Source organism: Taudactylus pleione, unplaced genomic scaffold, assembly GCF_031769625.1.
Source record: "Taudactylus pleione unplaced genomic scaffold, aTauple2 ptg000154l, whole genome shotgun sequence".
Taxonomy (NCBI): domain Eukaryota; kingdom Metazoa; phylum Chordata; class Amphibia; order Anura; family Myobatrachidae; genus Taudactylus; species Taudactylus pleione.
Genome location: NW_028284556.1, coordinates 35,257,939 through 35,276,334, shown reverse-complemented (window position 1 = coordinate 35,276,334; position 18,396 = coordinate 35,257,939). Strand labels below are relative to the sequence as shown.

Below are 18,396 nucleotides of genomic sequence, written 5' to 3'. Positions count from 1 at the left end.
TGAAACCCCTGGTAATGAGCATAAATCCCCTGACAATGAGCATGAGACCCCTGACAATGAGCAGGCAATTTAAAAGTAATTAGAAGCCTTACTGTGAGGCAGAAAATTGTGTCAGAGGGCAAATATGTAAGTGGCACTTTGGTAATAAGCATTGCAGTGTGTGGCATAATGTGTAAGGGGCATTATGGTGTGTGGCATAATGTGTAAGGGGCATTACTGCATTACTGCACTGGGAGCCAAACTGCGTATAAATGGCCCTGTAATTATTTTACCAAAATGCCATGGGGGGCGTCAGCAACATTGTTGGCAGTGAGGAGCAAAATTTATAGTTATGCCATTGCCATAGCAACCAATCAGTTTCTAACTGTCATTTTCATAGACTGTGCTAGATAAATGACAGGAGACAATTGGTTGCTTTGGGCAATGTCTCCACTTTATCTATCTCTATAGCTACATCTCCCCTTCAGTTCCAAAACATGCTCACGGCTCATAGGCCATATAGCAACACACTCCCTGGAGCAAACTTCCCCTCCTAACAGTCACCATCAGGAAAGGCCAAAAGTGGAAATTACCAGCCTACGTTAGGCCACAACTCAGTATGCCAAGTCATTTGTGTTTAGGTTATTATCTCACTTGTGGCTCTTAAGAAAGTCCTGATTTAAAAGCATTATCTTATGAGCAGGACGTTTGCTGTGCTGGAACTCAGCAAGGAAAATGACAATAAATGCTAGGCACACCCCCAACCTTTCTCACAGACCTTAGCATCACTATATTATGCTATACATGCTATACAGTATATCAGTACATCAAGCATTTAAGTTGTAATACCTGAGTGTTGTATGATTTTTAATAATAAATTGGTTACTTACTAATAAATTGGTTACATACTTAAGTCTATTGGATGTTGAACTTTGCTTCCAAATGAATAGAACCACTGACTGATTCTTACCAAGAAGATCTGTTTTCTCTGTTTATCACTATTGTTTACATTTACGTAAATACAGGAGATGTATCAAACCTTGGCGAGAGATAAAGTGCAGAGAAAGTACCAACAAATCAGCATCTAGCTGCCATTTTACAGGCTGTGGTTGAAAAATGACAGGAGCTGATTAATTGGTACTTTAACGCTGTCCACTTTATCTCTCTCTAAGCTTTGATACGTCTCACCCATATTATGTCCATTTGTGTAAAACTCTCACATGTGATAAGTTAACATAAAATAAATATATTTATTAAATAATGTATAGTAGGTGCTGTACATTGACAAGTACTGTACATTAGACATATGGTTTATGGAGTTAAATATCCAGTTTCCACCTCATTAATGGGTTTCTAAATATAGATCAATGTGTGTCAGCAGGAAATGTGTGTGCAAGTCATGAACAGAGTCACATACTGATGCAGTTCATGGCAAACATTTACATTGTTCAGTAAAAGTGAATTTTAGAGATAGTGGAAAGCTGTTTCCAGAAATAATATATCCAGTATTGTGACCAGAGGAAAATCTAGAAAGTAACTCATTCCTGATTTGTCATGGTTCATGCTTGTGACAAATATGCAAAACACCATAGCACTGAAGACTAATCTGGCATTTGATGACTAAATCATAACAGGTATGTAGACATACAGTACATACAAAAAAAGAGGTAGAAAGACAAATGCATATGAGATAGGCAAAGTAGTGCACATAAAAAGAAAGATACAATATTAATATATATACACAGACAGAAAGACATGGAATCTATATCTGTCTGCTTGCTAGTCACTGTGGTACAGATGTATGAAGCTCAGGGAAGTGATAAAGTGGAGAGTGATAAACTCCCAACCAATCAGTTCTCAACTGTCATTTTTCAAACACAGCCTGTAACATGACAGTTAGGAGCGGAGTGGCTGGTCATTTATCACTCTCCACTTTATCACTTCCCTGAGCTTCATATATCTGCCCCTATGAACGTAATTTTGTATGCAGCTCTAAGTGGTTTATTTATGGCCCATTGGCTCTTGTCTCTGTAAAACAGAGGTTCTTAGGGCTCTATTTACTACAATCCGCATTGGGAATGCAGATTGTAGTGTGATATTACTGACTGAATTTGCATTGCGAATTCAGGCAATATCACAGGGATTTACTACAAATCCCTTGCAGGGACAGAGCTTGCGATTAAGATCTGTCCCTGCGAATCCCCTCCACAGCCTTATCACGGTATTTTCGCAAAAAATACCGTGACAAGTGCATGTGCACGCACCGACCGGCCGCTGCTGCTACTCCCCCCAGCACTAAGCCCCGCCCCCGGTGCTAAGCTCCACCCCCCGGTGACCCACCCTCCCTTAATTGCACTTGCCTGCATGATCCAGTGATGTCCTCCATGCCTCCGGTCAGCTGAGATCCCATACTGCACTGGGACCCTGTCACCTGATGACCGGGCCACAGTGCACTATGGGAGCCCAGCTGACCGGTGAGAGGACATCACCAGAGCCCCGAATTCCGGTTTTTGGACTCAGGTAAGTTAATTTTTTTTTACTGTTTTTTTTTTTTTGCAGTGTATCAGCATGTGGTCTGTTTAGACCACACAGCTGATCACTGGGGCCGGCTCCGGGCTCTGCTCTGCACGTTAGAGCAGAGCAAGAGTCCGGTAACTGGAGGAGACCCTGGATAACACCACCTCCAGGTGGCGTTATTATCACAGGGCCTCCCCAGGTATTTTTTTCACAATTTATTTTTAGTAACTTGCAGACAGATCGCATTTCCCATTACAATTATGGGAAATGCGATCTGATTACTAAAAATAAGTGATACTTAGGGGTTGGAGTAGAATTTTATGAATTCTACTTCAATTACCCTGCAGTAACTTTAGGTGATACTAACATAATGTGAAAAGGGTGTGAAAACACCCTTTTTCACTTTATTTTAGCAAAAATAATGATAATAAATAGAGCCCTTAGTCAGGGGTAGCTCTACCAATTGGGGTACAAAGCGTTGAAGCTGAGGGTAGACAACAGCAATACAAAACAGCCACTAGCAATAAATCTGGGTGTATTGCTTATTCCGGATGAAGTATGCCTTTCTGCATTTTTTTTGTTGTGAATAAAATTATGATGTTATTATTGTAATTTTGATATTATTTATAGGAGGGAATAATATTTTTTGGTAAATTGTTAATTGTGGTTGGGATGGATGTTTATTCATCTTTCTATTGAATTTTAAGACAGTATGTGTAACCTCCTATGAAACTTACATCCTTTGGACTGTTTTACTTAATTTTGTATTACAAAATGATCATACTTAATAATAAGTGACAAGGGGAACTATAAAAAGTTATTACAACTGATGAGTACAAGCATTTAAAAAGATAACACGGTTGGAAAGTATAATTTCCTATCACCACGTATCACAGTACAAAATAAAATATTTGGAATTATCAAAAAACTTATGTCAGCATGGCTCTTATATTTCCTGCATTAGGCGTTTATTAAATATCCCCATTAATAAAATTTGAGTAAACCATATGAAAACAACCTTTTCTGCATGGTTTCAAGCTTGATAAAGAAACACCGAAATGTGTCCCTCTCTACCATGTTTCTTCCTAGTGGTCCTGTCATCATAGATTTAGCACATTTCACTCACACAGTGTATGTACCAGACTAATCGATAGTATAACTGAAGATTAGTAGCTTTTCACTCGCATAACTAGCCAACTACTGATTAACCTACCTTCTGGGCTGCATGAATATTTAATACAGGTATCCTAAACTCAATGTGATGTAATGTAGGTATTGTGTTGCCTCCAAAAATATAATGTTGTCTTATACTGAAAGACATTTATAGGTAGTTACCTTTTTATTTGATTTATTTTTTTTTAATAAAGATTAATGTTGCAAAAATGTTTGTCACACTTTTATTGAAACATCCATATTCCTATTTACTTCTAACTGCTAAGAAGTTTTCACATTGATAATTCATAAATTGTAGGTTCTATTCATGTTTTTGTGATCTTACGGAGTATTTTGTTTAGCTTTATGAACAATCTATATATTAATATTTTGGGCCAAATGTAATAGAGTGAGAGTTTAGAAAATGTGAGAGAAAACTCTCATATATTTAAACTCAGCCAACGTAATAATGTCACAAAACATGCAAACTTGCATGTTTTTCAGACTCAATAAACTCTCAAGAATTAAACACTTTAATCCAAGTGTTTCCTGTATTGAAAATACAACTCAATCAATGTATTAGTGTGAGAATTTTACTGCTAAACTCTCACATTTTCTAAACTCTCACCCTTTTACATTCACCCCAAATGTCTATATAAGCTGATTGGTGATTACTTATTCTTCAGTCCTGCCACTTTTTGTGGAAGTGTTTTCTTAATTTGCTGTTGATCTTATTTTAGGCATATTTTCACAATTGTAACATGTTTATTTAAGTGTGCAATTTTCCTGCAATGTTTTTATCCTTGCACTTTGTCAAAAAATATATATATAAATTAATTTTAAGACCACTGGTTATGTCATTAAGAACTAATGGGACTATTTTCAACAACTCTAGCACCTACAGTAAGTGGAGGCTTATAACAAATTATGTAGTTTGAATAACTCCAAGCTGTTAGAAAAGCAACCAGTTTTATTTTTACTACAAACAGATGTTACAAACATTACCCATCAATTTTTGGGATGTGTATATAGCACTTGTACTGTAAGTTTGTGCCATATTAATTTATTACTTTCAATGTGTTTTACAGAGACTTGCACTTCTAGTACAACATTTGATCCCATAGCACTACCAGTTATTTATTTGTAACTGTGTACTGAAAATAATTGCAAGATTAGTTTCACTTAGTATTCATAAAACTAAAAATAAAATGTATATATGTGATAAATACATTAGAAAATGCTTGGCAAAAACAAAGAGTATGACTGTCCTGTAATTATACTGTAAAGAGTATAGCCACATTGTTGAAGGAAGCAGCTGTCTATATCTGATGCTTACAACATTTCAATACAATTATGGAGAAAGTAAGTAAAAAATACAAAAATAAAACTTAATGTCAATACTATCATTAATGTAACCCTAAATTCTACCATGATATCTGTACTGTTGTTATAATTTTCAGACAACTAAATATTCAATATTTTGTTTCCATCAAAATGAAAAAACACCACCTTTAATTTATTATTATTATTATTATTATTATTATTATTTATTTATATGGCGCTACAAGTGTTCTGCAGCACCTTACAAAGTACATAGACAAAAAGTAACCAGTGACTTACAATACAAAGCAGGACACGGACATGTATAATAAACATTGTTATATTAGCGACCTTTACACCCACATAAGCAGCCAAATGTTAGTTGCCCTAGTGGAGAGTAAGAGAAATTAAATTACAGCAGGGAGAAACACGAGGGTAGAGGGCCCTGCTCGAAAAGCTTACATTCTTTAAGGGGGGGGCAGACAAACAGGAGTGACACAGATGGGGTTGGTGGTCTATTGTCAAATAAAAGGGATAAAATTATTGTATTAAAAGGTACAGAATTGCTACTTGTTTAAGAAAAATTTTACAATTTTGTTTCTAAAAAAAAAAACCACAACCAACATACTTACATGCTGGATATGTCTATAAGATTAATATGTTCTTCAAAACCCAGCTGGCTTGCCAGTTCTCTGAATTCCTCAGTCAGCTGTATCAGTCCCAAATCCAAATTAAACTCTGCAGGAAATTCCAGAATCCAGTATCTGAAACAAGCATAAGGGTCATCATGACTTTCTGTCTTCACACAAAGACAAATCTTTGATGATAATTTTTAATTGAATAACTGACCGTTGATCAAACATTCCTAATAGACATAATTACCAGATTTGAAAGTAAAAATAAATAAAAAATGACTTTCTATAAAAAAATGACTAACTTTAGACTTAAATTTGATCTATTTATATATTTTAGTGGTCAATGATCCAAAAAATATCAAAAGAATGTACAGCTAAACAATGGAAATTTGATAGAGGACATTTTCTAACAGAATATAGATTTTATTATGTTCTCTTAAACTGAGCTGTAAAATGAAAGACAATTCTAACATTTATTTATGCAATCATTTTTGCCAATTTTTATTTGTTGGGAGCACACTGTAATGACCACCATTCACATTTATCACATAATGATTACCACAAATAAAAATGGATATACACATTACAGTATCTTGTCGTGTTGATTCAAAATATCAATGGAATAGCGTAACAGCAATAATTAAATTATTATTTTAATAAGGCTACCCATTATTTTAATTAGGCTACCCAATTAAAAGCATAGTTATTGGAGGACAACAGACTTGCAAATTGAAGCTAATCTTGCAAACCATTAAAATAAAAACAAGTTAATACCCTTAAGCTTAAGTTATGTGCTAGGGTGGGAATGAAAATGTGCTCGAATTTTGCTATTTATATTTGGCCTGCAACTATTTTTTCCACCAACTAAATTTTTTTTTTTTTTATGATCTGGTTCATTTTCCGATCTGCAATATGAAGTAATCCAAGAGTTGAGACCTCTCTGCATATCAACATACCGCATAAAGTGGCATGTCTTCAAGCGCAAGTCATTGCAGTTATCACCACTGGCATTTCGATAAGTGCACAGGTTAAAGAAAATGTTTTGCAAACTTCAAAAACTTTCAATGACTTGTTTTGCCAACATTTTACTGTTGAATTGCGGAGTACCAATTTATGTTGTCATATATTCTAAGGCAGTTACCAAAAAAGGAAGGTGGGCATACACGCTGTCGCACACGCACACACACTTTTTAATTTTTGCACTGATGTACATTATCCATAATAAGTTTTTTGTCTGTCTCTTTGCACTTTCAAAGTATAAATGTAATTATGTATATTTCTCTTACACCATTCCAATTTCCATCATCCCTATGTAGATTTGTAGCGACTCTGTTGCCTGAAGTTATAAGTATTATAAAAATATAGGTAATGTAATTTTCAACCCTATTAGGACTATCAAAAAGAAATACCTAACATTTATACATTTCTATCAAGACAATTGTCATTTTTAAAATAATAACCTTAATTTACTGCCTCCAAATCTTGCAGCTACCTCACGTTGCTTCATTATTGGCTAATCCCTGGTCATCCCCATAAAAACGTCTCAAAAACAAAGGAGGACATCAGACGTTAAAATAGATTAACATTTATTTGAATAATATCATAAGTATTCACTTACAGATAAAGGGAAAAGGTTGAAAGGAACACACTAGCTCCATTCAGAACTCTTGTTTTAAGAAACTGAGTTCTTGATAAGCGGCACTTTGCATATTTTATCTGTAAGTGGATACTTATGATGTTGTTATTCAAATAAATCTGATTCGAAAATTCCTCCTGTGCTTTTGAGATGTTTCTACACAAGACCAGTACTGATCCTAGCTGCAAAGTGGACATCTACAATATGAACAACAGGACAGCATGGACCAACTTTCTGCTTTATCCCCATAGAAACTTGGACTGCATTTCCAAACCTAACTTCTTTGTTTGTTTTACGAGACAAAAAGCACATTTATCGCTTGCCTATGCAAGTCACGTAAAACACATCCATTTCCCATGGTACTGTATACATTAAAGACAACTATAAAAAGCCAGGGAACACTAATGAATTGCATTAAATGAGACAAAGGGACTACATTCAAAAACATTAACTGGAAAATGTTATCTATTTTAAGTTTTATGATTTGATATCCTTTCTAGATGTAATTTTCTGAAAATATATAGTTTAAGTTGCCGACAAATGCTGCAACATCACTGAGTGATCTTTTTCTACATGTGGATGGATCAACTGGACTGACCTGTCCCTTTTTTTGGATGGCTGAACAAATGAATTTCCAAGTATAAAATATTGATTTCCTGTTCTCTCCACATATAGTAGTTGCAATTGAAACTCCTAATTCTAGTTAGAGACAATCAGATAATTTGACCCACACAGACTATGTTGCTCCTTGTGGACAATATAATAGGTAACCAATATCCAAGATAATTACCATGTAATTTTCACCCCTCTATTTCAGTCCCAGCTAATTATGACCATGCTAGTGCTCCAGTTTATAGCTACTCTTTGCATCCCCCTCTACAGCCAAAGCTTGTCAAAGATTTTGGATAAAATAGCACTTAGAATGGAAGTGTTCTGTTTATATGTGTCAGGATTCAAACTCATGGCAAATACAGTACCTATACATGCAGCTATTCTAGCTGTTGGACAGCTTCTTGCCTTTGCTTCATGTCCAACTCAGTCTTCCTGCTCCATAATGTTCTTTCACAGTGATAGGCTTCCTAATACCTTCAAAAGGGCCACACATTCCCCAATATAAGAGTCTTATGGCCACCATGTGGCCTCCATCTATAACAGCAACAATAGTTTCAACTAATGAAACAAAAAAAAAATGTGAAGATGCTGGTTTTACCATTAGAGTGCTACATTTGTTTGGTAATACAAAAAAAGAGCGTGTCACCGAATGTTGGGTAAACTACAACTCCTAGAATAATCACTGTAACCAAGAGCTGTCACTGATTGATTTGCTGTATATTTGGAGTGTGTTACTGCTATAAACACAATGTGGAACGATCATTAATGAGTAAAAAAAAAATGGAACAAAACATTGTAAACCAATGAACACTGTTGCTATTGTTTGTGCTAATTTGTACTGAAAAGGATATATTGATAGAAGTTTGCCAGCGAGTTCAGCGGAGGACAAATACCACCGATGCATTAACAAGACAGTTCTTGGCAACAAATGGTTGTTCAGATTACCTTTTTCATCTGTGAAAATAAATATAAAGTAATCACATAGATGTCATAGATATATAGTAATTGTCGATCACTTGTATGACTATTCCATGATATTTTGCCCTCTTTAATGCTTTAAAACTAATGCCTGTTTTGAAAATTTAATATACTGTATTGTAGTTAATTGGCTACAAGGGGTTATGGCCCAAAGTATACCATCTCACCAACTAAAATAGAGCTGTGAATGATATAGACATAACACACTGCTCTGCTCAGCAGCTTCGGTGTGAAGCACAAGTTCTAATTAATACTATTTGTAGATTCTATATCACATTATTATTATGTGATAAATTCTTCTAAAGTGAATGTGACCCAGATTCTCTTCTGTGCTACAGCAACTTCACCAAACTACATGCAGTATACTGTACTGCATGACATGCTTCCGATAAAAGCTGTCCTTTGCGGTGTGCGGACTTCCGGGTTTATAATCCAGGAGTCCTTCCACCCATGCGCAAGCCGTGGTGACCGTGGAGGAATCCTATAGGACCCCTCTCTGGGAATTATGCGGTAAGAAGTCCATAGACTATTATTAGGCAACGCAATCTATAGATGACGTTGCTTGTGGGGTACAAGCTCTGTAAAGTTTTGCTGTCCGGTGCTTGGTGCCTATGGGAGATGCGGCCAAACCTCCAAAAACTGCAGTTTTGGGCTTGATGCATTCCACTGTAAATATGAAAAAACAAAGAAGAGTATGAGGTTATCAGCGGAAAAAATACAAGTTAGATTAGATGAATGGCTCTAATAATTTGCAAATCTAAATTTCAGTAATTAAGATTATTTTTTCAGTACTGAATTCGCTAAGTGGTCTATTTACTAAGCAGTGTTAGGAGACAGAGTAAAAAGTGATAAGGTGCCAGCTAATCCACTCCTAACTGCCATCTCACAGGCTATGTTTGAAAAATGACAGGTGGGAGCTGATTGGCTGGCACCTTATCACTTTTCACTCTGTCTCCTAACACTGCTTAGTAATTAGACTCCTAAAACATTGTGAGAACCTACTGTAATGTCTATAATTCTGTTTACATTTGGCAAGAGTGTGAATTCTATAGAATTAAGCACTTGCCTTTGAAGAATTCCAGCAGTAAATAACATTTCTGCTCTGGAAAATTACTGATGTCGGGCCCTAACTACATTATGTGCCATATTAGCAGGTCATAACATTGATGCAATGAGTTACAGAGTATGACTTCCCCAGCTGGATGTTTATTCATCTTGTAAACTATTGTAGAGAATGATCTGTGCAATTACAAAGCATACATACATTCATATGTAGATGTATTTTATATGTGCACTGATTATATATGTGGTGCTTGCATGCTACTGTTTCTACCCGGTTAGTTTTTTATGTGATATTGCATTTTAATACAAATTTGCTATTGGTACTATATCTGACAGGTTTTCTGTAATTTTTATTTTATTTATTAAATTATTCTACAGTACAGTAGGTCTTTTCAGTAATTGTTCTATAAACTAAAAGAAAACAAATGCAATCATCAAGACAAAGTACTTTATATGGTATGATGTCCTATCAGCAAGTAGTTTTACTTAAGACAAAATAGACAGCAGTGCTGTAGGTTCTTTTAATGGGTTTAATATGTAATTGTTTTTGTTACTATAGTGATATTATGCGGCACCATAGAACTTCTAGATCAATGTGTAACAATCTTCTATGGTTACCACCCTTTTATATTGTGATTCCCAGACAGGGTACACTGCCCGTTCAGAATTACTGACAGTCCGGACTCCGGACAGATGTCCTGATTTCTGCACTTTCTTGAGTAATCCCTGAAGGGTGGTAACCATACAATATTCTTCTCAAAGTACTTCTAATTGGTCTTGATTTCAGGTTTACTTTATTCAATAAATATTTTTGAAATAATTATTGTAACAATATTAGTTGTCTTTGTAGCAAATAGTTATATATCATGCCCCTCATCTAGACATGTGATTTGATCTTTATATGACTGATGTACGTACAAATGGACATGGTTTATTTGTGTAAACAGAAAAATAACTTTTTGACTTTTTCAAAATACACCTCAAAATGAGATCAAATAAAGAATCTCTTTGATTTTGTTCTTCTAAACTGAGGTCATTGTGCTCATTGTGCTTTGTAACTGGTCTTGGCACTTTAATTTGAAGTATGCATTTCAGAAAAAAATATCTTATCAATGGCACTTAGAAGTTATCAGAATAGCTAAAGATAGAGCTTTACCAAACATACCAAACATCTCAATGCATGTATACAATAGTTCATCCAAAGTAGCTGCCTTTCGGAATGTACTGGATCCCATTATTGTTAAGTCATCAATGATTCATACTTCTCCAAAATACCATATTTCAGATGGCGTTTTTTTTAATCTTCTTGAGGTTTTCTTAATCAAACTTAAAAGGTCCTGCTAACATAAAGAAGAGAAAACATTTATTCATAGTTAATGTGTAGAATAAATAATTTCTCATATATAACAATACAAAAAATATTGATATAAACACCAGAATAAATGTATAATAGAGATGAATGTATATTTTTTCAAATTTCAAAATTCTTATATTATGAAAAGCACACAAGCTGAAAGTTGCACCGCTCCTGTAAAACTTTCTTCTGTCCTGAATAGCTCGTGTGTACAGTATGTGTATGATTAGTGGTCAAGGGATCCCTGCACATTCTGGTTTTACAGTGAGTCTTACAGGTGTGGACACTGGTGTTGTTACTTGATGATGATATGCTGCACAATAGTACTGCCATCTACATGACTCCTCCAGTCTTTACTTGGTTGCAAAATTATATTGGAAATATGGACATAGCTAGTTCTCCACAATTAAGCAGTACTTGTGTTACAAAAATGAGTAAAAGAATAAATAATACTAAAAAATATAATATATATATATATATATATTTATATCTCCTCACACATTCTCCTTATGGGCCTTCATGCAATCAGCCTCTTCCTTCCCCCCTTTCCAGGAGGCAACATACAGATGTTTTGCTATACTTTAATCCCATATGATTCACTGGGCTAGCGATATACTGCACATGCTCTCATTCCCCTTTTCATTTGGGACTAGCAATTTACATTCAAATATCTGCCTCTCTATGCTGGCATCTCATTTTGGTACTAGCAATGCACCGATTACAGTGTGTAATTGGCCTTTACCCAGTAAGAGTTGCAGTTACCCATCATGTCTCAAGGCTCCTTTCCACTTATCTTAACAGTACACTGGCTCTCGCCCACTCACATCGGGTCCTCTTTTACTTGTCTTAGCTCTCAATACTTCTTTCAGCAGTGTTTTATGGCAAAATGGTACCTCAAAGTCAATTTGTCACTGGGGCTTTTGCATGGGGACTACCTCTTTCTTTTAATATTGTGCTCCTACTTGTTTATAGGGAAACTCACACCCCTCCTCTTCACTTCACTCAGTAGGAACCATACTTAGCAAGAGCAGAGTTCCCTTCTCAAACACAATTGAGGCAACTCTTTCTCACTTCATCTTGTGCCCTTGTGGCAGATGCCATGCACCCACTCTAAACACAGGGGGAGTCAGGACCTCATCCTGGTCTTCAGCTGTGATGTCTTCCTTTGAAATTAATAATCAAGAGAGCTGTACCACTATGCCCCTCTCCTCATTGTCAAACAACAAATTAGAAGAGCTGTATCACTATGTCTGCCTGTTCACTGACAGAATAAATCACACAGAGCTGTGGGAAAGCACTGAAACATGATGGTGGGAAACCATGGCCCTCTAATCACCTTTGGTAGAAACCAGTGGACATTGACCACTTAATATTGATCTGTCTTTTCATAGAGGCTGGTCAATCACAGCAGGAACCAGGATATAGAGTGTAAACAAACAACGGTACAACACTATTGATAACAGGAAAAACTATCGACCTCTCCCGACACTAATAGGGATGCGGTCAATATCCCGACCGCTAGGATTCCAGCAGTCAGAATACCGATGCCAGAATCCTGACACTAATCAGTGGTGCCAGCATTCTGATGGTAAGTACTGCAGTTAGGGGGAAGGTTAGGTTTTAAGGTTAGGCACTAGGGGGAGGGTTAGGGTTGGGCACTAAGGGGGAGGGTTAGGTTTAGTGTGCGGGGAGAGGGAGTTTAGGTTCAGGCACTGGGGAGGAAGGGTTAGGGTTAGGGTAGGGAGAGGCGGAAGGTTAGGATACTGACCAATAAGTGTTGGTGGCGGGATGCTGGCAGTGAGATTCTGACCGCTGGGATCTTGAGTGCTGGCATCCCTTATCCAACCCTAAGTGGTGGAGATGTCAAAATACAATGCACTTTTCCTTTATAATTAATAGTCGCATGTATTATCATTAGCTATTGGTAATCCCATTGAATTTAATTTACATAAAATCACATTATATTTATTTGTTTTTATTGTTTTCCTAAAATATAATCACCAGAAAGTGCATAAAAATCATGATTCTCAAGCACAACTCACCACAAATCAGCTTCTCGTTTGAATTTTTGACCGTTCTGAATGCAAATTGTGGTATGTATTAACCAACAGTTTCACAAACCATCACCAAGTCCACTGAATACAATCAGCAGAAAAAAAATAGAGGTATTTCCACTTTCTGGTTGGCAAGGCTGCTCGCAGTCGGCATGCAATCTAAGCAACATCAGGGCCGGAACAGGCCCCTATGCCATTCTGTGCTGACCCCACTCCCTAAACCTGTTACATCATGCCTAGAGGGTGTGGCCACTGGCTCTAGTAAATAGAATACTACCAGGAGCATCCTTAGAACACTCCAGGCAGATCCACAAGCTGCAGAGTCCCTGCCCAGAGCATACATTGGATGCTCTGGGTGGCTTTGCACCAGTGCAACTGGCTGCAGGGTGCCTAGAAGCAAAGCACAAGCAGGTGTTGTGGGGCAGCAATGGTGCCACCCCCATGGTCCTGCACCCTGTGCGATGATACCGCTCTCACATCCTTAGGGGTCTATTTACTAGGCTTTGTTAGGAGACAAAGTGAAATGAGATAAGGTACCAGCCAATCAGCTCTAAACTGCCATGTCACAGGCTGTGTTTGAAAAATGGCAGTTAGGAGCTGATTGGCTGGTACCTTATCAACGTTCACTTTATCTCCTAACAAAGCTTAGTAAATAGACCCCCATGATCAACATCATGAACTAAAATGGCAATAATTAAGGGGACCAACCAATGAATGAACGAATTCACAAATAGGACAATGTAATGCTAAATAATAACAAAAAAAATTAAATGGACAATATATGTAATAATTATTTATTAAGGGCCTAAAATTAATAATAATACATTAATAATGTTTTTTTATTGATGGAGGCACCTAATATTTTGCACACTTGTGGCACTGTCAGCATATGCAAAATATTCTGGAAATCCCTACGGTGCATGTGCTACCTTGCTCTGCTGCATATTGGATCACTGGTATCAGAGATTGTGAGAGAAAACCATGGGCATTACTGGGAGTTTGCCTGAACTGAATACAAAACAATAACTATTGCGTGGGCGTGTTATAGGAGTGTTGCCAGCATGTCAGTGGCAATGCTGAGAGTGGGCATTTAAGGCCTGGTACATTTAAGTGCGTGTTAGTACACAAGATGGAGGGCTGAAACTAGTATTTTCATATTATCACTGCCACGGCTTTGCAAAAAGATGAACTCTGAATCATGCTCTCTGAGCATATATCAAATAACTGTGGGGAAGTGGGACAAACAATATCGGTTCTACTGACCTGTGCAAGACAAGTTAAAATAGTAACACATTCACAGAAGCTATGTAAAGTCCTGAGAACAGTTTCCTACATTACTTTTTACACTAGTAAATTGAAAGAAATGGGTTACAGTTATTTTGAATTATTAAATACCTGTTGAATCTGTGCACCTGTTCTATTTGCATGTAGATGCATTTGGCACCTGGCTATAAAAGCCATAGGATGGGAAAGGTGATATAAAACAAGGGAAATTAAAAAATGTTGCTACGAATAGTATTAAACAACTATGTATAGTGGTTTTCATGCACTTTAGATAACAAATTCTTAATTTATGTTGACAGCGAACTTACTGTACAGTACATTGTTTCTCCCGGAATCGGTATGTAATGTAATGCCACCAGATGAAATGCCAGTGGACTAAACACTGTCGCTGGAAGCCCGAACCACCAGGATCCCGACTGGAGCTGATAAGTACCATAACCCTCCCCTCACCCTGCCCTAACCATCCCTTAGTGGTGCCTAACCCTAACCTCCCCCCGTTGGTGCCTAACCCTAACCTCCCCCCAGTGATGCCTAACCCTAACCCCTCCTTCCCCTAGCCCTCCCCTGGGGGGGTGCCTAACCCTAAGTCCCCCCAGGGGTGCCTAAAACTAACCCCCCCTCCCGTGGCTAACAGCTAACAGTCCCCACTTATCTTTGTTCAGTGTGCAGGATTTCGGCGTCTGGCTAAAGATAGGCGTCGGTATTTAGACACCCATCTTTAGTACAGAGTCGGGCTTCCAGCATCGGGGTTCCGACGTCCGGCATTCCGGACGCCGGTAAATCAACTGCATCCCGTTTTGCCCAAATGCTCTGTAATAAATTTGCATATTTTGTTATTTGGTTAGTCAAATAAGTTAATTGCTGTGGTTAGTCGGCATTGTTCACAGTCACAATTTTTCAATTCAAACTCTTTTCCTAACTACTTCTCAATATGTCAGCACAAAAAAAATGTTTTCAAGTTGCTTTCACAATTATTAATAATAGCTACTTAGTAAAATTAAATAGAGTGTATTGCTGTAACATGTTTTTACTTGGGTTGCATGCAGAGAAGAAGCATATATTTGTTATAATAGAGCTGTAATATAATTATACCAGCTTTATACAATTGTACCCTTGAATAGAGATTGTTTGTTTTTTGTTTTTTTTAAAGGGATTATCAAAATGTATGTTTTTGAAGAAAAGGTGCTTCTATTCATATGTATGGAACACAATGTTCTTCAGTATTCCAAGAAAAGAGGTTCACATGTTGTTATAAAGGCTTAACTGAAGATCTAAATTCAACTTAGTATTTGTCAACATAACACACATATCAACTTATATCAGTGCACTACTATAATAAATATACAGTAAGCTCAATCATGAAATATTAACTCTATGGTGTTGATTCTGAGTTGGGAGAAAAGCAAAACAATCAAGAAACTTTATATCTGGAACAAACCATTGGCACGATTCAGAGATGTACGCTAATGTACGCTAATGCCACCACAGCTGAGAATTTGTACACAGTTACTGCGCAAAATTATGCACATTTTGCAGATTCATTGAGACCCCCACAGACGGCTTAACAGATCCAAGCGGCTGCATACAAAGATGCAGATCCTTTGATAATCGGGCTCCTGAGTAAACCTATGGTTACACAGGATATATAAATAATCTGAGTATGACATCAATTAATATACAGCTCATAGCACTAGTAATCAGTGTTATTAATGGTTATTATCAATTTATCAGACAAAGAGCACTAGTAAAAAGAATATAGCAATTTATTAACACAGTTAAAAAAAATTTCAATAAATCTGACACATAATGAAAAAATAAAAAGGATAAATAGATAAATATATAGACACACACAAAAAAAATTGTATTATTTTTTTATAAAATACCAACTGGTAAAAAAAATATGTAAGTTGGCTTGTATGAATAGAAGAGAAGAGATTCACCCCTGCAGTAGGTGTCTCTTACATACATAATGGTAACAGATAATATATCTTTCCTCTCATATAGGACAAAGCATTAATACATTCCATTCCTGTGACTGGAATGTATTAATGCTTTGTCCTATATGAGAGGAAAGATATATTATCTGTTACCATTACTTGATTAGCGCTGTGTGGAGCTGGAGCATATATGGCTATATAAATATTGTATTCACTGTATGTAAGAGACACCTACTGCAGGGGTGAATCTCTTCTCTTCTATACATACAAGCCAACTCACATATTTTTTGTACCAGTTGGTATTTTATAACTAGGAGATCTGGAAACCATGCACTGTGGATGTGAAAGGTGTAGAGGGATGTGCTGCTGTAGAGCCCAATATGTACATATATGTCCAGGGCAGTTCTAGGTTATTCTGCTGCTCCCTGACTTGCTCTAATGCTCTGGAATGGTGCCCACATCTAAAATACAAACATTCAGCTCAGGCAGGATGGTCCTACTGCCGCATATAATGGCTTACTGTGATCGCTGGTCCTCTATGTGCTGGAATTATGACACACAATACACTTTGTATGACGCATATTAAAGCTGGATAAGTGCTAATTATGTCCTCTTCATGGACTGGCCACACTCACTCTAAAATCAAGCATTTGGACACCCTCCTCTAGAAATCCTGCGTTTGCCACTGATGGCCACGTATTCTTAGACGCCGGAGCCATGTTTGCTGCATATGGGATCACAGGCGTAGCCTGTAACATGCCCTGCCATATGGTCATGACCAGGGGCGCTGAGAGGAGGGAGAGTGGGTACTATTTACCCGGGCCCGGGCCTGTTGAAGGGGCCCGGCGGGTGCCCGGGTCCTGCAGCCCGCCCCCCACCAGCCACCGCTGTCAAGTTCGAGCAGCAGGGAGTGAGGACTGACTGCTTCTGCACACGCTGCTGTCACGCTGTGTGCCGGGCTAGGGAGAGAGGCTGCTGCAGCAGCAGTATGACCTCTCTCCCTGCATTATATGCCTCTCGGGGGAGCGATTGCGCCCCCACCCCCTGACACATGCGCCCCCTATGCGGCCGCAAACACAGTAATTTTTTTTTTTTTTAGAAGGAGTGGGTCTGGCCACACCTCCCCAATTGACCACTCCCCCTCCCTTTACCTGGGCCCGGCAGAGCTGTCGGCAGCCCTGGTCATGTCACACCTGCAATTTTGCCTCCAGCTCCCGTTACCTCCCCCAAATGCACCCGGACTGTCAATCACAGAATAAATCCTCACTGCGAACGACATCGGTAATGTACTGTACCTTGACACGTGTATGGTGTGACTTTACCGATAATTGCTCAACTCTGTAACTATCGCCATTTCATACAACTCTAATCAGGCCTAAGGGGTGCAGATACGTTCAAAATTATTTTTTGCCTGCAGCCTGCATATGCTGGATAGCTTTATATTTACACTGCAATTTAGATTTGAGCTTGAACACGCCCCTCTCAAATCTAAATCTCTCTGAACATTTTAAATCTGCCCCACCTGCAGTGCAGCATGGTTTTATCAAGGTGCACAGTTACTTTGCTCCCACCTCAGAATCGGCCTTTATGTCTTCAGAATGTTGACACTACTGTACTACATTTGTTATATTACTGCTGTTAGTTATTTGTGTTCACAAAACAAATCAACATTTACTTGGCAGACAAAATGACAATGTTGCTCAAGATCTTTCAGAGCTCCATAATGATTCCATGAGTGACCACTCATATTGATTTGCTCATTCCAAAACAGGGCTAATACAAGACAGGAAGTGTTGCATCCCCACCAACCATGTCACTCATCTAGATAATATGGTATCCCATAATGATTGACATACTATGCAACTGCATTAGTTTG

At 37.7% G+C, this 18,396-nt stretch overlaps 1 protein-coding gene across 6 annotated transcripts in view; it reads right to left on the bottom strand.

Moving 5' to 3' along the window:
* Positions 1–18,396, bottom strand: part of RASGRP3 (RAS guanyl releasing protein 3) — a 99,487-nt gene that overhangs the window by 44,899 nt on the left and 36,192 nt on the right. For 4 of the 6 annotated variants that reach the window (XM_088474440.1, XM_088474438.1, XM_088474443.1 and 1 more), the window contains exons 2-5: positions 11,057–11,231; positions 8,703–8,805; positions 6,560–6,622; positions 5,601–5,732 (exon numbers count right to left, since the gene is read on the bottom strand). In XM_088474440.1, the coding sequence (XP_088330566.1) occupies positions 5,601–5,732; positions 6,560–6,622; positions 8,703–8,805; positions 11,057–11,126 (368 nt within the window). In that variant the 5' untranslated portion in view covers positions 11,127–11,231. Of the gene's footprint in view, positions 1–5,600; positions 5,733–6,559; positions 6,623–8,702; positions 9,496–11,056; positions 11,232–18,396 lie in introns of those variants that run through there. The other 2 variants (XM_088474439.1, XM_088474442.1) reach the window with 2 other exon arrangements.